Raw genomic sequence first — 25,776 nt, forward strand, 5'->3', positions numbered from 1 at the left:
GGTAAGCATTGTGAAGCAGGAGAACAAAATCCGTGGAAAACTGAGGAGGCCCCGATGAAGAGTGATAAGCTCCCCTGACGGAGGAAAAGGTTCCAGAGGTGGAACAGGTGTCAAAACCGGTGGCTGAGATGAAAAAGGAGCGTCCTGCTCTTCTCCTGTTAGCGCCGGAGCAGCAGAGTCTGGAGACAAAATGGCTGCCGTTTCCGCGGTCAGCGGGATCGGGGCCGGCCCCTGAGCATCAAGGCATGCAGAAGATGAGAACCAGAGCGGCCCGGCGGTTGACAGGGTCCCTCCCCACCAGGGAGGTATGCTGTGCAAATCCCCTCACAGGAGAGCCTCGACCCGGGCTCACCACAAGCGCAGCACCTGGACGAACGAGGCATGGGGATCCCCGGAGCCGTGAGAGAACCAGCTGTTCTTAACTCGAGAAACAGGCAGGGTTTAAAGCTTCAGGAAGCGGGAAAAACCTCCACTTCAGCCTATTCTTCCTCACACTCACCAGGTTCGTGGCTGTAAGAAGCAGGTAAGAGCCTCCGCTTCAGTCCTACTCTCTCTATCCCTCAGCGACCCACAGATAGAGGCACAGAGGAATAACGCCTCTTTGTACCGGCTGCCCCGAGGAAAACAGCGTCTCAGGGGCAGTGGATCGGGTAGCAGCCACAGGGGAAGAGGTCGGCACCACTGACTTACACCCCAGAGAGAGGAAGAGAGGAAATAACCTGTCAAAAGGAAATAAAAACAAACTTACCCCAACAGAGATGAGAGGGGTGGGGAGAGCTGCAAATAGTACTGCCTGCAAGCTATAGAATGCTCCCACTAAAACAGGAGCGGAGGCTACAGGAAAGCTCTCTAAATAATTCCCTCAGAAAATTCAAAATTCAAAGATTTTTTTTTTTTTTTTAAATTAGACTTGATCCATCCAAAAGAAAGGAAAGCTGAGGAAAATAGAGAAAATTCCTAAAATAGCTTTCTAGTCATCGCAGTGGGGAAGGAAAGCCACCACTGTCATCTGCTGGAGTCAAGAGAATACTGAGGATTAGTAGAGGGTGCACTACCTTATAAGGAAGCATCCTTCAAAGTTCTGACTCCATCTGCTGTGAAGGGGAGAACCCACTGTCTGGACTGATCTGGAGTATGAAGAACCTATGAGTAGAGACTGTTCTGACTGGATGAAGAAAAATTAATGTTGCTTTGTTCATATAAATTACTGTAAATTTTATTTCTGAGATCTTAACTGCTTTAGACACCTACAATGAAACTCTGTAGAAGCAATCTTTTTAGCACTGCAAGTTAAGTTACAAGCAATTCATAAAAAATTAGAACCAAACTATTACAAATTACTTTGATTTCATACAAACTTGTGCAAAAAGTTACCATAAGCAAGCAATACGATAAAAATATACACCCAACACACTGCACACTGTCCTATTCTGGCTGGTTTTGTGACTGCCTAATCATTTGCCTGTGCAAAGTAGCTGTATCTAATTTAGCAGCAAGAAAAACACAGCTGTCACTAACCTGTCCAAATGCAAAGAATGATCATCTGGGTAGCGCCCACGGTCTCTGTGGTCAAAATCATGAAAACGATCCGGACGACCAAGTTCTGAATGATAGCGATCTTCTAATGCCATCCTCTTTGCTTCAGGCCAATATAAGTCATCCCGTCTACAAGACATTATACTGGTTAGTGCAAGCCTACATCAAAATTTGAACTGCCCTGGGCAGTAAGCAGAATTGCATGCCATAGGTATTGCTTTTCCTGTTCTGTGCAGGAGAATAAAACCAACCGCAAACTTGTTTTCATAAGATCTCATTAATTACTAATTTACAATTAAGAGTTCAATGGAGAAATTACTTACCTGATAATTTTATTTTCCTTAGTGTAGACAGATGGACTCAGGACCAATGGGTTATGTGGTCCCCTGCTTGCAGATATAGAGACAGAGTCAGGTTTCAAAGCTGTCACCCTAAATACACCCCTGCAGTGACCTCTTATTGAAGAACTTGATTAAAATTTGAATACAACTTGATTAACAACTGGAGACCGCAATTGAACAAACATAAGCACTGAATCCCAGCAATACTATAGATGCCCTGAACTAGGGATAGGGCAACGGCTTACCCATAACCACATGGAATAGAGATTCACCCTCATGGGCGATTCCTTGGCGCCTCTCCTGGCCAGCCGTGGACGGGATGCTGAGTCCATCTGTCTACACTAAGGAAAACAAAATTATCGGTTAAGTAATTTCTCCATTTCCTGGAGTGTAGCCAAATGGACTCAGGACCAATGAGATTTACAAAAGCTACTCCCGCCCAACCAAGTTCTTGTATGAGGGACCTGACCCTGCTGGTCACCTGGAGGTTCTCTTCCAACGACTTCGCCCGGATCAGCCAATCGTCTTAAGAGTGCACCAGAATCCCTTCTTTCCTCAGTGCAACCACCACCATAAATTTTGGAGAATGTTCTGGGGGTGGTTGCCAGGCAGAATGGCAGAGCCCAGAAGTGGTAATGGCGGCCCAGTACCGCAAAGCATAGGAAACGCTGGTGGTCTTGACAGATTGGGATATGAAGGTAGGCCTCCGAGAGGTCCAGGGAGGTTAAGAACCCTCCTGGTTGTACTGCAATTATGACGGAGCCAAGTTTCTATGCGGAAGTGAATTATCCGCAGATGGCAACTGACGCTCTTGAGATCCAAGATGGTTTGGAGGGTTGGAATGACCCCTCCTCCTTGGTTATGATGAAATAGATGGAATGATGCCCCATATTTATTTGGGGTATAGGTACCAGGGTTATAACTCTCAGACTAAGGAGCCTTATTCAAAGTGGATTCCACTGCCAGTATTTTGTGCTGGGAGTGGCAAGCTGACATGAACATGTCCAGAGTGATGCTGCGAAATTCCAGAGTGTATCCTTCTTGTATAATGTCCAGTACCCATTTGTCAGATGTGATCTCAACCCACCGCTGAAAGAAGAGGGATAGTCTGCTCCCTATCTCCTCATCCCATGGATGAGTTGGCCAAACTTCATTGGGAATTTCGGGTCAAACCTGAGCCCAAACCTGTTCCTCTTCTTGGTTGTCTGTTCTGAAAGGACTGAGACTTTCCCTAAGGGCAGAGATGTCTGAAATGACGAGTTTCTGTAGGGTAGGAAGTGCTGGGAGCTCCTGGCCTGAACCCTCATGGGAGAGGAGCGCTGCGACCTTTTTCTTATTTTCCAGTAACAGAGGCACTGAAGATTCACCCCACTTATTGGCTAGTTTTTCCAATTTACCACCGAATAGGAGGGATCCCTTAAAGGGCATTTTTGTGAGGTTTGCCTTAGAAGTTGCGTCCGCTGCCCAATTTCGCCACCATAGCAGTCTTCTGGATGCCACCACTGAGGCTGTATACTGTGTCTGAGCTTGCATCCAGTAGGAAGGACGCGGTGGGGGTCTATAGCTCAGGGGTGCGCATACCAGAGAGACTATCTGCCTCTCGAGAGAAAAGCAGACACGAATGAGCTACCAGGGCACAACAGGAAGCAATCTTCAGTGTCATTGCTATCGTGTCGAAGACCTGCTTAAGGATGGATTCCAACCGCTTATCGTTATCTTTCAAGGCCGCTCCTCTCTGCACCTGGATAGTTCACGTTGAGACAGCGCAGACCAGGGCGCCCACTTTCGGGAAACTCAGGTGTTCTTTGGCCACCTGTCCAGAGTGTATAAGGCCTTCAGGGGCCGACCTTTAAAACTGGCTTCCGGGGTGTCCCATTCCAGGTCAATCAATTCCAGGATGGCTTCCAACATTGGGAAATAGCAAGAGGCTTTCCGTAGAGATACCAGGATGGGATTCTTCCTTGGTTCTGACATAAGGGCCGTGCCAGGAACTCCCAGGGTCTTCAGAGTCTGGGAGAGCAGGGCCGGTAATTCATCTCTGTGGAAAAATTGAAGCATGATTTGAATCCGCATCCCTTACTTGTCTGTGGTATCCGAGTCCCTGTCAGGGATATCCTTAGTGAGGCGAGGTATTCTGATAGGGCTGAGAGGGCAAGGCCTTCCCCAGCTGGGGTCCTGGCCGGGCAGGGGCAGTAGCCGACTGCACCTGAACAAAGGCTTGTGGGGGGGGGGGGGAGGAGAGACACTGCCCTGGAATTTCTCAGGTACAGGGTGCTGCTAGATAAGGTCATGGGTGATCCATTCTCCGACTGGGAGGGGCCAGACTTGGGAAAAGTTCTGCGAGTCCAGCCCTCCTCCCTGGGCTTCCTCACAGTGCTGACAGGAAGGATTCCAGGTCAGGCTGCACAACCCTAATATGGCAGGCAACACAAAGGGAGTGTCGTTTGAGCTTCTTTGCTGCCAGGGCCATAATACTCTGTAGCTTGTGTGCTCAGCTGGATAGTGCCTCTCGAGCGTGCACAGGTCTGCCTTGGCGCGTGTAAATCTGAGCGGCTGGTTGTGTGTAGTTGTGCGAGAGGTTATGTGAGTAGATATGCACACAAGAGTGCGCATGCCAAGCACACAAGGGCTGGCCCGCACCTCATGTACTGACGTACAACAGGGGAAAATGGCGCCGCAACAAAACCGCCTGCTAGATGGCGCCGCTGCAGCCCGCTACGTGGAGTACCCACCAAGCCTGAAGCGGGGCCTAGCCTATCGGGGAGGGGGCGCACTGCTCAACCCGCATGGAAACCCCCCTTCCTTTGCACTATCGGGATCGGGAATGATGTCTGTACAGCATGCCGAACAAGGAGACCAGTGAAAGACTAACCGAAGCCCTTCCAGATCTGAGTAAGAGTTCTTCTCCTCTGCTTACCTGGGCTCAGTGCTTATCGGCTGAGTAGAGTGTCTCCGGCTGTGGGGGGAGAGGGCTTAGGCAATCACCACCGTGCGGGGCTTTCTGCACCCACTGCCTTTCAGTTGCTTCAGCAACAAAGTCCAAGCCAGGAACCTGCTACCGAACCAAGGCAAATCTCTGAGGGATCTCAGAAATCACCTCAGGAATTCTCAACTGGGGGAGACCTCATTTTTAAAATTAGAAATTTGAAGGTAAAATTTCCTCATCTAATGAGTACTGTGTTCCCGATAGGAGACACAATCCACATCTGCTAGGAGATGAAGAGATACTGAATGGCTGAGGTTACTGCAGGGGTATATCTAGGGTGACAGCTTTGAAACCTGACAGTCTCCATCTGTTAGCAGGGGAGCACATAACCCATTGGTCCTGAATCCATCTGGCTACACGCTAAGAAATGAAAATATTTTTCATATCTTTGTAGAGTGTTGGTCACTGGGTGTAATGAACAAGAAAACATAAAGTCTTCGCGCCAATGAAGGAAGATTCAAAAGCAAATAAAGAAAATTGGTTCTTACCTGCTAATTTTCATTCCTATAGTATCACGGATCAGTCCAGACTGCTGGTTTCTGCCTCCCTTCCAGCAGATGGAGATAGTAAAACTTGAAGAGCACACCCTCAATCTGGCGTGCTACCTGCGTCTCTTCAGTATTAACATTACCAAAGCAGAATAACCAGTTTAAACAATGGGCAGATCAAGCAAGGACAAAAAGAAACCAAACTATGTACATACGAGAAGAAATCTAATCTTCTGCAGCACCTAGGAAGTCAGAGAGAAATTGCTGCGAATAGAAAACAAAACGAGCGGACTTTCAAGGAAAACCTGCACACCCCCCCCCCCCCCCCCCAATGGTCGGGAATCTGGACTGATTCGTAGTACTATAGGAACGAAAATTAGCAGGTAAGAACCAATTTTCCTTTCCCTGCATGTACCCGGATCAGTCCAGACTGCTGGGATGTACCAAAGCTTCCCTAACTGGGATGGGACCTGGAGAGTCTCGCTGGAATGACACTGCTCCCAAAACAGTTGACGTCCAGTACCTGGACAACAGTGTCTGGGGAAAAGTGTTCAGCGACTTCCAAGTCGCCACTCTGCATATTTCTTGCGGTGATACCAACTGGCTCTGCCCAGGAAGCAGCTTGCGACCAAATCGAATGAGCTTTTAAACAGTCCAGAACAGGGCATCCGCAGCAAACATAAGCAGAAGTGATAGCCTCTTTCAACCAACTGGCAATGGTAGCTTTAGATGCTTTATGTCCTTTTTCTTAGCACCACTCCACAGAACAAAAAGATGATCCGAAACCCGAAAGGCATTGGTGATCAAGGTAACACAAAAGAATCCTCCTGACATCCAGATGCTTCAGTTCTCTAGCTTGAGGAGCATCCCGCTCCAAAGCAGGAAAGGCCGAAGTTCCACTGACTGATTTAAATGAAAGGCTGAAACCACCTTCGGAAGAAAGAATGGAACCATTCTGAGCAAAACACTGGATTCAGAAATTCGTAGAAAAGGTTCCCTACAGGATAGGGCTTGAATCTCAGAGACCCTCCTGGCCGAGCAGACAGCCACCAAGAAGTCTTGAGAGTTAAATCCTTTAAGGTGGCCTTCTTGAGGGGCTCAAAGGGAGGTTCACATAGCACCCGGAGCACTAGATTAAGACTCCACGAAGGACAAATGGAACGGACCAGAGGATTCAAATGCTTTGCCCTTCAAAGAAAAAACGCACCACATCAGGGTGCGCTGCCAGAACCGCACCTTCAATCTTGCCTCCAAAACATCCCAAAGCCGTTACTTGCACCCAGAGTGAACTAAAAGATAACCCCTTGCCGAGACCCTTTTGTTGAAATGCAAGAATCTGTGCCAAGGACTAATGAGGGAGGACCCCTTGCTCGCGACAAGACTCTAGGAAGTAGAGGTCTTCCACGCCTGTAAGTAATGATGACATCCTCAGAATAACCTTTCTTCCTCAACTGCCTCATCTCATAAGCCAGGCTGCTAGACAAAAGTGATCCGCCTGGTCAAAAAATACAGGACCTAGACGCAACAGGTTTGGAAGATGACTCAGGTGCAGAGGACTGTACAAAGCCAGATTGACTAGGTCCGCAAACCATGGCATCAGAGGCCATTCCAGAGCTACTATGATTACCATCATAGTAGCTTCTATTCTTCTCAGAACTTTGCCTACCAGAGGCCATGGAGGAAACACGAAGAGTAGAACATTGCGGGGCAAGTACGTACTAGGGCATCTACCCTTCCAGGACTGAAGCATGGTACCTTGGCATTCTGAGTCACCATCAAGTCCAAATCAGGAGTGCCCCACCAGCGAGAAAAGAGCATCATGGCGTCCACAGACAGTTCCCATTCTCTGGGGTCCAGTCGTTGACGGCTTAGAAAATCCGCCTGCACGTTGTTGGTCCCCGCTATGAGAGAGACCACCAACTGGGCTAGATGTTCTGTCCATGCCCAGGCCATTAGTTTAGCCGCTTCTAAGACTACTGGATGACTCTTGGTTCCTCCTTGTTGGACAAACGCACCACCCGATTAAGGAGGAAAGGAAGAAATTTCTGCAACACCAAGTGTACCGTTCTCATTCCCAGGTGATTGATGGACCACTGCTCCCCAACCGGAGAGGCTGACGTCTGTGGTTGCTATCACCCACTGAGGCACCTCAAGGTCCACATCTCGCTTCAAGTGGTCGAGGACAAGCTACCAAGACTGGACCTGGTGGACTGAGTGGTAAAGGAACCTGGAACTCCTCAGATATCGGATCCCAGCGGGAAAGCAAAGCTCTCTGCAAAGGCCTCATATGAGCAAATGCCCACGGAACCAATTCCACAGTGGATGCCATAGAGCCAAGAATCTGCAAGTAATCCCAGATCCTGGGTATCGGCACTGTCAAGAGATGATGAACTTGTGACATCAGCTTGGTTATCCATCCTACATGAGGAAGACTTTGCTGACTTGGGTATCGAATCGTGCTCCCAAGAAGTCCAGGACCTGGGAAGGAAGCAGATGGTTCTTGGACTGATTGACGACCCATCCGAGGGAGCGCAGCCTGCAGAGGTCCTCCAATTTCACTCAAATGAGCCAGTCATCTAGGTATGGATGAACCAGTACTCCCTCCCGCCTGAAAGCTGCTGCCACTACCATCACCTTGGTGAAGGTACGGGGAGCTGTCGACAAACCGAACAGGAGGGCACAGAACTGAAAATGTCTCCAGAGGACCATGAACCGGAGAATTCCCTGATGATCCTTGTGGATTCTGTTGTGTAGATATGCTTCCATTAGATCCAGGGAAGCCAAGAACCTGTACACGGAGCGAGCCGAAGGAGACCCCTTTAGGGAGGCCACGCTAGAGGAACGAGAGGACTAGTGAGACTGAAGCCAAACGTGCCGTAACACCCGCTTCCTCGCAGACCAGCTCGAAAACCTTCCAAACCCGGAGATAGGCGAGGGAAGTACAGGTTTTGCAAGCCCGCAAAATAGTGGAGATGACATCCTCAGCACATCCCATCCGCCTCAGCCTTTGCCGTTCAAAAGCCAAGCCATAAGACAAAACGATCCGCCTGGTCGAAAAATACGGGACCTTGGCGGAGGAGGTATTGAAGATGGCCGAGGTGAAGGGGACCGTCCACCGCGAGGTTGACTAGGTCCGCGAACCACGGCCTGCGAGGCCACTCGGGAGCTACAAGAATGACCGGACTGCTGTGAAGCTCTATCCGTCTGAGCACTTTCCCTATGAGGGGCCAAAGAGGAAATATGTACAGAAGGACGTCGCGTGGCCACGGAAGGGCCAGAGCATCTACCCCTTCTGAGCAGTGTTCTTGCCAGCGGCTGAAGAACCGGGGAGCCTTGGCGTTGTTCAGAGTTGCCATCAAGTCCAGGTGCAGAGGACCCCACCTGCTGATGATCAGGGCCATGGCTTCAGACAATTCCCACTCGCCGGGATCCAGACGTTGGCGACTCAAGAAGTCGGCTTGAACATTCTCATTGCCTGCTATGTGAGAAGCCGCAAGGCACTCCAGGTGTTGCTCCGCCCACGCGAGAAGCAGACTTGCTTCGAGGGCCACCAGGCGACTCCTGGTACCCCCCTGGCAATTGATATATGCCACAGTGGTAGAGTTGTCAGAGAGGAACTGGACCGTCCGAAGCAGTGGGAGAGATGCCTTGAGTGCCAGTCGAATCGCACGAGTCTCCACGCAGTAGATGTGCCAGCGAGACTGGGTTGGGGACCAGTACCCCTGCATGGTCTCTGACTGGCAAACCGCTCCCCAACTGGAGAGGCTAGCATCCGTCGTGACTACCATCCACTGCGGGGTCCGAAGGGACATTCCACAGAGGTGGTGCTTGAGAGAAAGCCACCGTTGTAAGTCGCTGATGGTAGAGTCGGAGAGCGGGAGCTGCATCTGAAACTGTTCCGATTCCGGCTGCGAACGGGTCAGCAAAGCTCTCTGTAAAGGACGCATATGTGCAAACGCCCAGGGGACCAAGTCGATCGTGGAAGCCATGGTCAGAGGCATGGATAGGTAGCTCTGAACCTGATCCATCAGCTTGAAAGCTCTCGAGTCCGGCAGAAAACCTTGCCGACGCGGGTATCAAAACGAGCCCCCCAGGAACTCCAAAACCTGGGTCGGTCGGAGATTGCTCTTGGAAAAATTGACAATCCATCCCAGGGTCGAGAGAAGAGCAAGCATGTGGTCCACCGCCTGGCGGCATAGGGTCTCCAACTTGGCCCGGATTAACCAATTGTCCAAGTACAGATGAACCAGCACATCGTCCTGCCGAAGTGCTGCCGCCACCAAACTTGGTAAACATGCGTGGTGCCATGGCGAGACCGAAGGGCAGGGCCCAGAACTTTAAGTGTTGGCCCAAGATGTGGAACCGGAGAAACCTCTGATGTTCGGGACAGATCGGTATGTGCAGGTAGGCCTCCGACAGATCGAGTGAGGCCAGAAATTCTCCGGGATGGACCGCCGTTATCACTGCCCGAAGGGTTTCCATCTGGAAATGGGACACCTTGAGGGCCCGGTTGACCCTCTTGAGATCCAGGATGGGACGGAAGGAGTCGTCCTTCTTTGAGACCACGAAGTAGATAGAATATTGCCCGGCGCCGTGTTCTGCCACCGGGACCGGGAGAATGGCCCCCAGCCTCTGGAGTCTGGTGAGAGTCTGAGTCACAGCGGCCCGCTTCCGGTGGCCGCACGGAGAGACCTTGTACAGGTCCGGGATGTCGTGAGAAAACTCTAAGGCTTAGCCTTTTTCTATTGTTTCGAGGACCCACCGGTCCGACGTGATTTTGGCCCATTCCTCCACAAACAGAGAAACTAACACCTAAGTTGGGAATGGCGGGATGGACCGGCAGATTCTCATTGGGAGGTGGGCTTGGACGCAGGACGATGGGGAGCGGTATCTCGGAAGGCCAGATGGTCTCGAAAGGACTGGGGCCAAGAGTGGGACTTGGAGGAATTTCCCATAGAGAAGGCGCCCCTAGCTCTTGGGTGATATCTGTGTTGGCCCCGGAAGTGGGTACAAGTAGGGAAGAAGGATCTAGCCTGTTTCAGGCGGTCCTCAGGCAACTTATGAACCTTGTTTTCCCCCAAGAATTTAATAAGCTGCTCCAGGTCCTCACCAAAAAGCAACTTACCTGTGAAAGGGAGAGTTCCCAACTGTGCCTTGGAAGACGAATCAGCCGCCCAGTGTCTGAGCCAGAGGAGCCGTCTGTTCGAGACCGCCGAAGCCATCACCCGGAACAAGTCTTATAGGGCATCCGCACCATAAGCTATAGCGCCTTCTAACCAGTCAGCCTGCTCTGTCTCTGCAAACGGGAGGTCTTGGGTGCTGAGTAATTGTTGGACCCACCTAAGGCTTGCCCGCTGCATGAGACTGCTGCAGATCAACGCCCGAACACCCAAGGCCAGGATTTCAAAAATGCACTTGAGATGGAATTCCAGCTTACGATCTTGGACATCCCTCAAGGCCGTAGCCCCCACCACCGGGATGGTGGTGGGGGCTACGGCCTTGAGGGATCGGGCTATTGAGAAATCGGGCTATTCAAATCCAATCAACTCCAAATCTGCCTCATCTACGCTCCGCCTGGGCTCCTAGACTCCGACCCATCACCCCTCATAGAACTTATAGCCAAACACATCAATACCAACTCACCAGCGATCCTGCTAGGAGACTTCAACATTCATGTGGACTCCCCATCTCCCTCAGCTAACTGTGAAGCCCTCCTCTCATCCTTCATGGCCATGGGCTTTAAACAAATTATTAACAAACCCAAACACAAAGCAGGACACACACTAGATTTAATATTTACGAATGATCCGATCTCGACCACTGCTCTTCCTACCTGCACCCCCATCCCTTGGTCAGATCACTCAATTATATAAACGGAAATAGCCATAAAGAATAAACCCACCAACATCTCCAAATCCACGATCCAATTTAGAAAAACATGCTCCATGGAACTCTCAGCAACACGCTCACCAAGGAACTAACTAACCTGGACCTCACAAATGCGGACACTGCCATGAACTCCTGGCTAACCATCACCCACGCAGCAGCTGATAAAATATGCCCCTTGACATCCAAGAATATTAATCCTGCCCGTTCTAACAAAAAACCCTGATTCTCATCAGAATTAAGAACACTTAAACAAAACCTTCAACATAAAGAATTACAATGGCGGAAGAACCCCACTAATACTGCACGGGCCTCCTACAAAACCACTATAGGGCCACTATTCTTCGTACCAAAAGAGACTTCTACGCAAAAAAAAAAATACACGGCTTCATATACGACCCAAAAACACTCTTCTCATATGTTGCCTCACTCACCTCCCCTATTCCGCTTATCATCCCGGAAGAAGCAGCACAAAACAAATCCACCGAGCTGGCAGTCTTCTTCGACAACAAAATAAAAAATCTACTTAGCCCGCTAACATCCTCCAACCCCATTCCTAACCCCATTCACAACTCCCAGCCACCACCGACCAAAAACACGCCCCTCCAACACACAAACGGTCCCTAGAATCTTTTGATACCACATCATCCCTGGAAATAGAATCTATCATCAAGAAAATGAAGCCTTCATCGCACCCAATAGACCAAATCCCGACCAAACTCCTTCTTACAATTCCTAACATCATCGCCAAACCTTTAGCCGACATTATAAACTGTTCTCTGACAAACGGAACAGTCCCAGCCACTTTGAAAACAGCCTCTCTGAAACCTTTACTAAAAAAACCCAACCTGGACCCATCCAATCCCACAAATTTTCGCCCTATCGCTAACTTACCTTTCATAGCCAAGCTAATGGAAAAACTGGTCAATACTAGACTCACAGACTACCTCGAATCCCACAACATCCTATATCCATCGCAATTCGGTTTCAGGAAACGCAAAAATACAGAAACTCTCCTACTCTCATTAACTGACAACATCCTGTTGGGTCTTGACAAAGGTCAATCATACCTTCTAGCTCTGCTAGACATCTCTGCAGCGTTCGACACAGTGAACCACACAATCCTCATCGACCGTCTCATGGAAATAGGTATCTCAGGTGCTGCACTCCTCTGGTTAAAATCCTTTCTAAGCGACAAATACTACAAAGTAAAAATAACCAACAAAGAATCGCACCCGGTAGCTGCCAAACAAGGAGTTCCCCAGGGTTCCTCGCTCTCGCCGACCCTATTCAACATATATCTTCTCCCTCTATGCCAACTCCTAGATAACCTCAACCTCAGATACTTCATCTATGCGGACGACGTGCAGATCCTAATCCCCATCAAGGAACCAGTCTCCGACACGCTAAACTACTGGAATAGCTGCCTCCACGCCATTAACCTCCTTCTCACAAGTCTCTGCCTCGTTCTCAATACGTCCAAGACCGAACTGCTAATCATTTCCCCTAATGATAACATACTAGCCATCAATAATAACACACCTCTAGTAAATCAAGTGAGAGACCTTGGAGCCTTCCTAGAGGGACCTTAGCTTTTGGGGGGGGATTCAAGAGCTGCAAGAGGGCCTCCAAAAAAAAAATAAAATTGGGTCCGGAGCTTCAGGCTGCTCCGAGAAAGAAGGTGAAAAACCTAAAATGGATGCCGTTTCCGCGGTTTGATGGCCCGGGAACGGCACGGCCATGCGTTTAAGAGGCCTGGCTTGGGTTCCTGAAGGCATCGGGGACACAGAGGAACCCCGCCCCCCCCTGGCAGACAGAGAACAGAGTCCCTCCTCTAGAGAGACGAAGAGAGGAATCCCCACAAGCCAGACAGTGGGGATCGTGGGATGGCCCCGATGTGGAGGAAGGGCAGAAATTGAAATCAGCTGGGCTGCCGGGGCTGAAGGAGTGGAGGCACAGAATGAGCTGTGCATGCTCCAAACTCTCTAAGGCAGCAAGACTGAGCAGGTAAAACAGATGAGCTTTCCTTCTGATCCTTTTTACTTTAAAACCCAGACAGGGGAAAAAAACATCTCTGTAAGCAGCTTTAGAGATAAGTCCTCCAGGTGAAGGGAGACAAGTATAGGGGGAAGTGACTGGCACCACCAATTTCCACCTCTGCAGCCGAGGACCACCAGGAATAGGGAGCCTAGGCTATATAAAACAAGGGGCCAAGCCCCCCCTAGGCCCCCGCAACAGCAAGGAAACAGGGACTGTCTCCTGTAAAAAGAATCCAGAGTTCAAACAAAATTTTTTTTTTTAAATTAATAAAGCGTAAATACTGCAAAAATGTGCGAAAAAAGCGCTGAAGAGATGTAAAATCGTGCCGGGTGACCAGGCTACCCCCCCAGAGTCCCGGGGCCCTAGAGTGGCAGGCCGAGGCTGGGGAAGACTCCACCACGAGGCTGTCACCAACGGTACTTTTTTTTATTATTAAGAAAACTAATCAGCTCCTGCAAAAATATAAACAGTCTCCCTGAAATTTTACTCACGAGCCCCCTTCAGAGGTATGGACATCTCTGGCAAACAGACAGGGGGGAGAGTGACCAGCCCACCGGTGAATACTCCCCCTGACCACAGAGGGAATAACTAAAACTCCGGGAATCAGGCGTTAGGGTACTGCCCTGCCAAGCCTGCCATCAACCATGCCCCCGCACAGCCCACGTGAAAACATAGCCCTGTAAAAAAGAAAACGAACTTGAACCAATCTTCCTTAGATTATTCTATATATTTTATAACTAAAAGAAGTTGGTCTAGTCAAAGGTACTGCCAAACCTGTACAATCAAGCTTAAATTTGAAAGGATAAGGACGGCAGGTTATGCCTCTCAATCTGCTGGAGTCAGAGAAATACTGAGGGATCGCAGGTGGCACACCAGTATATCTAGGGGGGTGCTTTTCAGCTTTTCTCTGACTCCATCTTCTGGAAGGGAGGCATAACCCAGCAGTCTGGACCGATCCTGGTACGTACAGGGAACTTTTTTTTTTTTTAAATAAAGCGTAAATACTTGCTTGATCCAAACAGAGACAGAAACAAAGACAGAAAAATCCCCAGAAGGGACAAGAAGACAAACAGGGAACCACAGGGTGAGCTGTTCCACCTGCTGGAAACAGACAAATACACTGAAGGGCCACAGGGTAGGCTCTGTCCTCATAAGAAAATTACCCCTTACCTGCTAATTTTCATTCCTGTAGTACCAAGGATCAGTCCAGACGGTGGGTTATGTCCCCCGTCCAGCAGATGGAGTCAGAACAAGACTTCGAAGGGTGCTGGCGTAAGTACATGTGCACCCTCTGCAGGAGCTCAGTATCGAGAATATCAAAGCCAAAACAACCTACCAAGGCTGGATCAAGTATAACAATCATAAAACAATCGCACAAATGAGGCAACTGATGCCAGAATTGAGAACTTGCAGAACGAACTAAAGAACGGACTCGCAAGTCAACAGGAACTAGAAAGAAAACGAAGTGCAGTGAAGATATCGAGCAGGTATGGTAATGAGAGGCGAGCGTCTGGACTGATCCTTGGTACTACAGAACGAAAATTAGCAGGTAAGGAGTAATTTTCTTTTCCCTGTACGTACCAGGATCAGTCCAGATGGTGGGATGTACCAAAGCTTTCCCACACTGGGTGGGCCCTTGAAAGCCCTGCTCGAATCACCTTGGCACTGAAACACCCCGTGGACGATGACGGTAAATGCAATCGGTAATGGCGCGCAAAGGTATGGAGCGACTTCCAGGTCGCCACTTGACATCTCTTGTGAGGAGATGTACTATACCTCGGCCCAGGAAGCAGCCTGAGAGCAAAGGGAATTTGCCTTAATCCCCCGTGGAGGCTCCCGACCCGCACCTATGTACGCTAAGACTATAGATTCCTTGAGCCACCTGGCAATCGTGGTCTTCGAGGCCGGGGAACCCTTCCTCGGTCCCGACCACAACACAAACAAGTGGTCGGAGACTTGAAAATCATTTGTGACCTCCAAATAGCGAATGAGGATCCGCTTGACGTCCAAAGAACGCAGGTGCCCCGAATCACCCTCTGGAAAGGAGGGGAGCTCGACCGTCTGAGGTGAAAAGATGAGACGACTTTGGGAAGAAAGGAGGGTACTGTGCATAGCGAAACTCCGGAATCTTCCCAGCTCCTCTCAATCTTTTCATTTCCCCTCTTCTCATCCTCCACAGCCAAACCTTCTCCAAACCCCTCCTGCAACTGAGACCTCTCTTAAAAAAAGACCCTCTCTAGACATCCCCTTGGGCCCGGGTCAGTGGCAAAATTTTCCTTTGGGAACCAGGCCAAAGATGAATGCTAATTGATGAGAAGAAAGCAGGTTGATGACTGGAGCAACCTTTTTTTTCCTCTTGGACAGATTCAGAGGAGGGTGAGGAGAGAGATGTCATGGCAATCATCAGCTGCCTGTGCACATTCAGTCCTCCCCTCCCCATCATCATGGCTGGTCCCAAACCTGACAGTGACCTGCAAGCAGTGGTAGCAGCATTAGTAACAAATCAGCTTGGGGCCCTTGAGCGAGTGCAAGCTCACAGGCATTGCAGCAGTCCATAACCCTCCTCATGCAGGGCTTCCTGTTACCACAGAAACCCCAGGACTTGAGGGCACGCTGTCTTGCAGGTCCCCATGTTGCCTTCCACTATCAATGCTGTTGCTTCTGGCACCTGAAGAGTGCTGCCATTTTAGGCACCTGTGACCTCAATTTGCCGTGCCCTGTTCTATAAGGTCTTCCAGTGAAAGTGCATGTGGTAATTCACTGAAAGGCTAGAAAGATCTAATAGAAGCCTCAGGGAGAGATAAAAAAAGGAAAATTAGTTTCTTACCGGATAAATTTCGTTCCTGTAGTACCAAGGATCAGTCCAGGACACCTGGGTTGTGACTCCGCACCAGTAGATTGAGACAGAGCAAGATCTGTCGGACTTGGCTACATATAGCCACGTGCCTCACACAGCCCCTCAGTCTTACGTAATGTCAAAGTAGAACAAGCTAAATAACTAACCCCAAAAGGTCCCAATTCAAAAACCCCAACGGGAACCAGGCTCCTCAACTGAAGAAGCAAACCAAGAAAACCAGAAATTACATATCAGATTAGATGAACAATCAAATAGCGAGCGGACTCTCCGTTACTTCAGAAACACGGGTGGGATCCTGGACTGATCCTTGGTACTACAGGAATGAAAATTATCCGGTAAGAAACTAATTTTCCTTTCCCTGTACGTACCAGGATCAGTCCAGGACACCTGGGATGTACCAGAGCCAAATTACCGAGGGTGGGAACCAGAGAGTCCCGCTCGGAGCACTCTCTCTCCAAAACCCCCAGAATCCATGGCCTGAACATCCAACCGGTAATGCCTAGTGAAAGTGTGCAGCGACTTCCAGGTAGCCGCACTGCAAATCTCTTGAGGCGAGACCTGCGAGGACTCTGCCCACGAAGTCGCGTGCGATCGGGTAGAGTGAGTCCTAAGACCCATGGGTACCGGCTTACCCCATACCACATATGCCGAACCGATGGCCTCCTTGAGCCAACGTGCGATTGTAGTCCGGGAAGCCGCCCCACTTCTTCTCGGACCTGAAAATAGAACAAAGAGGTGATCGGAAATCCTGAAAGGATTAGTTACTTCCAGGTAGCGAAGGAGGACCCTCCGCACATCAAGCTTCCGCAGTTCTCTGGATTTCGGATCCGACAAGTCGGTAACCGGGAAGGCAGGCAGATCAATTGATTGATTTAAATGAAACGCCGACAACTTTTGGTAAGAAGGAAGGAACCGTCCGCAAAGAAACCCCTGACTCTGAGATTCTCAGGAACGGTTCCCCTACAGGACAACGCCTGTAACTCAGATACTCGCCTGGCCGAGGCGATCACGACAAGGAACACAGTCTTCAACATGAGATCCTTGAGCGTAGACCACTTGATGGGCTCAAAAGGCGACGAGCACAAGACTGAAGTGATCCGCCTCTAGCCACCAGCGCAGACTGGCTCTCGCTTGAGCTGGGAGCGGCAGAGGTAGATGGAACTCTTCTGACACTGGCTTCCAGCGGGAAAGCAATGCTGATTGCAACGGACGCAGATGGGCGAAGGCCCAGGACACCAAAGCAAGTGTTGAGGCCATAGAACCCAAAACCGTCAGATAATCGCAAACCAGCGGAAGTCGAAGAGACAATAACTGGCGTACCTGACTCTGAAGCTTGCACACCCGCTCCCTGGAAACAAACACCTTGCCCTGTTTGGTGTCGAACCGGGCGCCCAGGTACTCCAAAGACTGGGTGCGAACCAGATGACTCTTGCTGAGATTGACCACCCAGCCCAGGGAGCACAACAGATGAAGGACCCTGTCTATCGTTTGCAGACAGACTCTCGGACTTGGCCTGAATCAGCCAATCGTCTAAGTAGGGGTGCACCAGAAACCCCTCCCGTTGGAGCTGAGCCGCAACCACTACCATTACCTTTGTGAAGGTGCAGGGAGCCGTGGCTAGACCGAAGGGAAGGGCCCTGAATTGGTAGTGCCTGCCCAGAATGCAAAACCTGAGGCATCGTTGATAAAACAGTTGAATGCAGATATGGAGGTACGCTTCCGTGAGGTCCAGGGACGCTAGGAACTCGCCCGGACGGATCGAGGCTATTACAGACCGAATTGTCTCCATTTTGAAATGGGGAATGCGAAGACATCTGTTTACCCCTTTTAGATCCAAGATTGGCCGTGCTGTGCCGTCCTTCTTTGGTACAATGAAATAAATGGAGTAACGGCCCTCGCCTCGTTGGTCGTGAGGTATGGGAAGTACTGCCCCCAAGCTTACTAGGCGCCGCAGAGTACCCTCCACGGCTTCGCACTTCCGAGGACACTTGCAGGGGGACACCAGGAACTTGTCTGTAGGCGTCCTTGCAAAATCTAACGCGTAACCTCTTCTTATCACGCTGAGGACCCACTGGTCCGATGTTATTTTGGCCCATTGCTCGTAGAACAATTCCAGCCGAGCCTCTACGTTTGGGACGAGCGACTGGAGCTGATGCGAGGGATGGACTGGCTGCCTTTCATTGGGAGGGCTTGGACCCCGAGCCTCCCGGGGCCCCCCCTTGCCTCCCGAACCGTTTCCCTCGAAAGGACTGCGGCCAAGAAGAGGATCGGGAGGAACCCGCACGGTAGGAGGGACCAGAGGACCTCTGGGGCCGAGATTTCCTGTTCCCCCGGAACCTAGACCTACTAGAAAAAGAAGATAGAGTCCGAAACCTATCTTCAGGTAGCTTAAAAGCCCTGTTTTCCCCGAGGGACAACATCAAATCATCTAACTCCTTGCCAAACAACAACTTGCCCTTGAACAGTAGCACTCCGAGGTGAGCCTTGGACGACCCATCCGCCGCCCAGTTGCGGAGCCAAAGGAGACGCCGCGCTGAAACCATGGATCTGGCTGAAGTGCGAAGGAGGTCATGTAGGGCATCAGCGCTATAAGCTATCGACGCCTCCAGACGGTCGGCTTGCATGGCTTCCTCCTGTGAGAGGTCAGCATTGGCCTGGAGAACCTGGGCCCAGCGCAGGCTCGTCCTCATGGCGAAGTTGCTACAGATGGCCACTCGGACCCCCAAGGCCAAAACTTCGAAAATCTTCTTCAGCTGCAGCTCAAGCTTCCTGTCTTGCATGTCCCTGACGGCCGTGGCCCCTGTGACAGGCGTTGTCGACCTCTTCGTCACCGCCGACACTGCTGCATCCACCCTCGGCAACCGGAGAAGCTCCAGGGCATCCTCTGGCAGTGGGTAAAGCTTATCCATGGCCTTGCTGACCTTCAAACCCAGCTCTGGCGTGTCCCACTCACGGAACAAGATATCGGACACCGCAAAGTGGAACGGGAAAACCACGGCTGGCCCGATGAGACCCAGTAGCACCGGATCCATGTTTGCGTCAGGCCGAGATACCACCTGAGGTGCCTCCACCCCCAGCTCCTGGAGGATAGCCTGTATAAGAGGGGCCAGCTCATCCCTCCGAAATAGACGGACCACCTTAGGGTCATCGCCGTCGACGGCCTGCGCACCTTTGCCAGTACCGGGCTGAGAAGAACCGTCCCCCATAGCACCATCGACACACACACACACCCCCCCCCCCCCCCGGGGGCTCTTCAGCCAAATCTTCCTCATCCTGCGACAAAGAATCCGAGTCCGTGTCCTGCGGCACGCCTCAAGGGACGCTTTTCGCTAGGGGGCGCGAGGTTTCTTCTGGAAACCGCTCCGGATTTTCTCTTCCGGGATCCGGAGCCGCCAGCGGTTCCCTTGGCGCGAGATTTTCTCTTTCCGCGCTTGTGGCCCTTGTACTTTAGGACTTTGCGCAATAAAAGCGCAAAGTCTGAGGAAAAAGAGGAGTCCGACTCCGAAAAGTCACTTCTGCTGGCCTCCACCGGTGAGTCAGCCCCCCCCCCCCCCCCCCCCGAGGGTGCCCGTCGCGGGGAAAGCACGGGAGGCATGCCGCCATCTGCCGCAGCCTCCTGCGAAATTTCCCGGACTGACCCCAAAATGGCCGCCACTCCCGCGCTGACAGGTAAGAGATCTGCAGGCCCATCTGCAGCCTTCCCTGCACGCGGCGGAGATCGCGCCGACCGGGACCAGCCCTCCCGACCGGCCCCAGACGGTCCCTCACCGCCTGCCACACAAGCAGAGCAAACCCCGTCGCGCGAGACATGCGTGGCAGGCCGACCCTCGCGGCATCCGGCAGGACCGCGAGCGAACAAATTGAAATTAAATAATCAAACAATTAAAATAAATCGCCGCGTCGAAACAACCCCCCCCCCTCCCCGCGAAGAGCCCGCGAAGGAACGGAGAGCAGGCGCAACAAAAATAAAGTAAACTTTTTTTTTTTTTGTACTGACTTGGTGCTGTCCTCGGTCCTGAGGCCTGTGCTCCTGCGGGGGTGAGTGAACCGGGCTCCCCGGTGTCATCCCCAACGCTACTAGCAAGCGGGGTCCTCGACCCTAGCAGCGGCCTCTACCAGGGGGGGATGGTCCCCTCACAACCTTCAGACCCCCCTGGGAGGCAGGACAGCCAGAGGATCTTCTGCTGCTGTTCCCTAACAGCCAAAGCTTTCTTTCCTTTTTTTTTTTAAACCTTTAAGAAAAACACAAAGAAAACTAAGCCTAACTACCAGGCCTAGCCAGAGGCTGTGACTGCACCTGCACCATCTACTGGAGACAGAGTAAGACTGAGGGGCTGTGTGAGGCACGTGGCTATATGTAGCCAAGTCCGACAGATCTTGCTCTGTCTCCATCTACTGGTGCGGAGTCACAACCCAGGTGTCCTGGACTGATCCTGGTACGTACAGGGAATAGCATTTTCCTAAATTATATGCAATACTGAAGTTTCAATTCATTCAGCTGCAAATATATCAGCTTAGACATCTGGACATTTGATAGCAAACCGGTGTCACACAAGCTTTGCTCTTACCCTCTGTCCAAATCATAGGGTCTTCTTAAGGGTCTCCGTTCCTGCTCATATCTTAGTTGCTCTTGCTGCCGCCGAAGCTCCTCTCTCTCCCGCTGAATGCGATCTTGCTCTCGTCTCCTTTCTTGTTCTATGCGCATCCTTTCCCGCTCTAGCCTCTCTCTTTCCATTCGTTCTCTATCAAGACGTTGTCTTTCAAATTCAAGCCGCTCACGCTCTCTCTGGAGTCGATCTCGCTCTTCCCTTTCTCGCATCATTCGCATACGCTCTCTCTCTCTCCGGTCACGTTCCCTACTTGGGTAAAAATTAATCTCTCAAATATCGTTCACATAAGTACTTTATATTTTCCACTTTCAGATCTTTTGGAGAGTTAAGCTGGAGTTGCATTAAGAGTCATTCTGGGTCAGATCAAAGCTAGTGGCATACAAGAGACCTGAGTTAAGACAGCCAGATTTAACTTCTACTATTCAGGCCAGCAGCAGCTGAGAATACTACACAAGGAGTATTTACATTCCATCCTCCTCCTCCCCCAGGGAGGTCAGTCACAGCTGTTAGACACACAAATGGTGGTGGAAGTTTTAAGTTCAGGTCATGAAAAATGGGAATTTTAATCTCATCTGTAAAGCTACTTCAATATCAAAATTCACCAAGGAACAAACTATTTTGTGTGCTTTCCCAGAAACAGTTTTAACCATGTCAAACATATGACTCCATTACATCAGTGTATTTTGTGTCTATCCATTTTTTTGAAATATTGCTGTTGATATAATTTTGTTTAGATTACTTCACAATTGTTCAACTAGTGTATAAAATAAGGGGGTCTCTCCAACTACCTCCCTGTTTGTGAATGAGTCTCTTGGCATTGCAGCCCAAGTAAGGTTGGTTTCAAATGAGCTAGAAGCCCAAAGGAATAAGAAAAACTTCAGCCATAAAGGGCAAAAATTCTAATTAGGCTTGCATTTCAAAATGTCATTAGTAGCTCTGAAACTAGGTTAAAATTCTTGCCTACATCTGGTTTTCAGGAACAGAAATTAAGCTAGTTAGATACAGCTCATTAAAAACATCCTGAAAATTAAGTATCACTCTCTCTCAAAGAGTCTGGAAACCACTAATATGAAGTGTGCTGGGAGTTATGTTATTTCACATTATGGGCATTTTTCGAGCATTCAACATGAATCATAGCAAACATGAGCATCAAATCACCTCCTCCTCTCCATTTCTCTGATCTCTCGTTCTCTCTGCCTCTGGCGTTCACGTTCTCGCTGCTCTTTGATTTTATCAAATGACAAAATATCACGTTTCTCTTTGCTGTCTGACTTGCGGTCTTGGCTTTTGGAGCTCTATAGGAATGGTAGTGAAGTAGAAAAAAAGATGATTATTCAATCAGAATATAAAGCTCAAAAATGCCTACATTATCATCAATCCGTTGTAATATGGACAAACACTAAAAATCTTACAAAATTTTAAAGATGTAGAAGAGAGCTCTACCTCATGATTTGGAAGTACAAACAGGCCGATACAAATGCATGTTGATGGCCCTATTAGGTATTCCCGCGTGATTCAGAAAGCAAAATGTGCAGCCAAGCCGCACATTTTACTTTCAGAAATTGGCGCCTACCCAAAGGTAGGCATTAATTTCTGCCGGCGCCGGGGAAGTGCACAGAAAAGCAGTAAAAACTGCTTTTCTGTGCACCCTCCGACTTAATATCATGGCGATATTAAGTCGGAGGTCCCGAAAGTTAAAAAAAAAAGTAAAAAAAATAAATAAAATTTGAGATTGGCCTGCAGCTTGAAAACCGGACGCTCAATTTTGCCGGCACCCGGTTTCCAAACCCGTGGCTGTCAGTGGGCTTGAGAACAGACACCGGCAAAATTGAGTGTCTGCTGTCAAACCCACTGACAGACGCCGCTCCGGTCCAAAAAGAGGCGCTAGGGACACACTAGTGTCCCTAGCACCTCTTTTTACCGCTGGCCCTAATTTAAATATTTTAGTTTACTGAATCGCGTACACAGGACTCTGGCCTGTGCACTCGCCTGGATAGCGGGTGCTCGCCTGCTCTCCTGTGAACTTTACTGTATTGGCCTGAAAGTGAATAAATTAGGAGATTGGAAATAATTTTGATAAGTGAAGAACTACTACTTTTTAGTAAGCTTAAATATACTAGACCATCAGGTAAGCCCTTTTGTTTGGCAAGTATTAAAGCAAACATTCACATTTTATATTTTGTTCAGTATTGCTCCTGCCGGTGCAGCTTTCACATGTGCATCATCAGTAATGGGAGAGAACCTACAAAACATTGAGTATTCAAAAAAGCTAAGCAAAAGGAAAATGGCATTTCTTACCTGCAACAGGTGTTCTCCATAGATAAGAAAATTAGGTCTTACCTTTGATAATTTTCATTCCTGTAGTACTACTGATCAGTCCAGACTCCTGGGTTGGGCCCCCCCCCCCTCTAGCAGATGGAGACAGAAGTTTACAAACAAAACTCCACCTCATATAGGCTGATGCCACCTACAGTCTGGCAGTATTACGAACGTCAAAGCAGAATTGAACAAACTTAAAAACTTAACAGAATTTAACAAAAAGGGAAATCTATGCCAATAAAATACATCATCTCCAGTATGATGCACAGGCCCTGTTCTCATACGTTTCTCAAATCACGAAATCAACCCCTCCGCCTATTCCAGACGAACAAGCACTATCCAAGGCTAATGAACTTGCCTCATTTTTTAAACAAAAGATCCTGAATACTCTCGCCCTTCTACCTCCAAATACTAAACCTCTCACTTCAGACGAAAATCCTCACTCATTCTTGAGAGCCAAGCTCGACAGCTTCGAATCAACATCCACTAAAGAGATTGAATCCCTACTAAAAAGACAGAAACTATCTAGCCATCCAGCAGATAACATCCCATCGAGACTTTTGCTTCTCATTCCAAACACGATCTCAGGACCTTTAACAAGTATTATAAATTGCCTTCTAACTCAAGGGAGTTATCCAGACAGTCTAAAAACCGCAGCACTCAAACCCCTCCTTAAGAAACATAATCTAGACCCCAATGAACCAGCCAACTTCAGACCCATCTCCAATCTCCCATTCCTAGCCAAACTAACGGAGAAGCTGGTAAACACCCGATTATCAGAGTACATAGAAGATCACAACATCTTATACCCTTCACAATATGGCTTCCGCAAATCACGCAGCACGGAAACTCTCCTTATCTCACTTACAGACCATATCATAATGGGTCTAGACAAAGGCCACTCCTTTTTATTAGTCCTGCTAGACATCTCGGCGGCATTTGACACCATCAACCACTCCATCCTCCTGGATCGCCTAGCAGATATCGGCATCTCTAGATCAGCCCACAGTTGGTTCAAATCCTTCCTTTGCAATAGAACCTTCAAAGTTAAAATTAATAATATAGAATTGCCCTTAACAAAATCCACCCTTGGTGTACCACAAGGATCCTCCCTATCTCCAACCCTTTTTAATATTTACCTCTTCCCCCTTTGCCAATTGCTAACTGATCTTAATTTAATTCATTATCTCTATGCAGACGACGTGCAGATACTAATCCCTATTACAGAATCTATTTCAAAAGCGCTCTCCCACTGGAATAACTGCCTTAGTTTTTGGGTACTTGCCAGGTTCTTATGGCCTGGATTGGCCACTGTTGGAAACAGGATGCTGGGCTTGATGGACCCTTGGTCTGACCCAGTATGGCATTTTCTTATGTTCTTTTATCTATCACTAGCCTCCTCAATAGATTAAACTTGGTCCTCAATGCCTCAAAGACGGAGCTCCTCCTCATCTCTTCAAACGAAGAAAATTTTCTTCCATTATCCCCACACAACTCCTACATCACCCATAAGCATGTGAGAGACCTTGGGGTTCTTCTAGATAATCGACTAAACCTAAAGAAAATGGTCAACAACACTTCCAAAGACTGCTTTTATAGACTTCAAGTTCTAAAACGTCTGAAACCACTACTATTTTTCCAAGACTTCAGGACAGTTCTCCAAGCGTTGCTATTTGCCAAGATAGACTACTGCAGTGCCCTTTTCCTTGGCCTCCCCAAATCTACCACCAAACCACTGCAGATGATACAAAATGCCGCGGCGAGATTACTGACCAACACCAGCCGTGGAGATCACATTTCTCCCATCCTCAGAACTCTACATTGGCTACCAGTGAATTTTAGAATCCTTTATAAATCAATCACCCTAATACACAAATTCATCCATCATGAACTCCAACTCGACCTCGAAATCCCCTTCAAATTACACTCCTCCAACAGACCAATTAGAGATATTCTCAAAGGTACTCTGAATTTCCCCCCAACTAAAGCCACACGCCTTTCCTCGACCAAAGTCCGAGCATTTTCAATAGCAGGACCTTTATTTGGAATAACATCCCCTCAAGCCTCAGATTAGAACCCTGCCTCTTATCGTTCAGAAAAAAACTCAAGACGTGGCTCTTTCACCAAGCCTTCGCTGATCCTCCAGACAATCACTAGTCGCCATTTTTCTCACCTGGACGAATTTATCCCCAACTGGACGAATGGTCTGCTATCCTCTCGAAAGATGGACTCTGGCACTTCCAGGTTAAAGCACCTTAAGCTTTAACCCATATCCTTTATTATTATGTTACAATACTTCCTGCCTTTATCTTTTTCCAGCTATTTAAGCTTCCAAGTTTCTACTCCTTGTTAAATGTAACTTTGCCTTATTCATTATGTAACATTGCCTTATTCATTATGTAACTTGGGCTCCTCCCAAAAGTTAATTGTATTTTTCCTAGTTCACTAAGTTATCTGTTACATATAAGGGCACCGCCCAAAAGTTTTTGTTTATTGTGAACCGATGCGATGTGCGAACGGATATCGGTATAAAAGAGATGTTAAATAAATAAATAAATAAATATTGTTAATCGCTTTATTTATTGCTTCAGTTATACCCTTGTTCTTTGTAAACCGATCCGATATGGTTATTACTATGAAGGTTGGTATAAAAAAGTGTTAAATAAATAAACTAACTATATACAGTAACCTAACAATCACCAGCGGTCATAAC

General features: G+C 48.9%; 1 protein-coding gene across 10 annotated transcripts in view; it reads right to left on the reverse strand.

Annotated features, from left to right (window-relative positions):
• LOC115096379 (scaffold attachment factor B2-like) overlaps window positions 1-25,776 on the reverse strand; it is a 184,515-nt gene that overhangs the window by 49,567 nt on the left and 109,172 nt on the right. For 9 of the 10 annotated variants that reach the window (XR_003858057.1, XR_003858056.1, XM_029610892.1 and 6 more), the window contains 3 exons: window positions 21,903-22,039; window positions 20,703-20,993; window positions 1,519-1,665 (listed from right to left, as the gene is read on the reverse strand). Coding sequence is in view for 8 of the 10 variants with exons in the window: in XM_029610892.1 (XP_029466752.1) it covers window positions 1,519-1,665; window positions 20,703-20,993; window positions 21,903-22,039 (575 nt within the window). In the remaining 2 variants the exon portion in view is untranslated. The remainder of the gene's footprint in view (window positions 1-1,518; window positions 1,666-20,702; window positions 20,994-21,902; window positions 22,040-25,776) is intronic. The other variant, XM_029610888.1, reaches the window with a different exon arrangement.

This window comes from Rhinatrema bivittatum, chromosome 8, assembly GCF_901001135.1.
Source record: "Rhinatrema bivittatum chromosome 8, aRhiBiv1.1, whole genome shotgun sequence".
NCBI lineage: Eukaryota > Metazoa > Chordata > Amphibia > Gymnophiona > Rhinatrematidae > Rhinatrema > Rhinatrema bivittatum.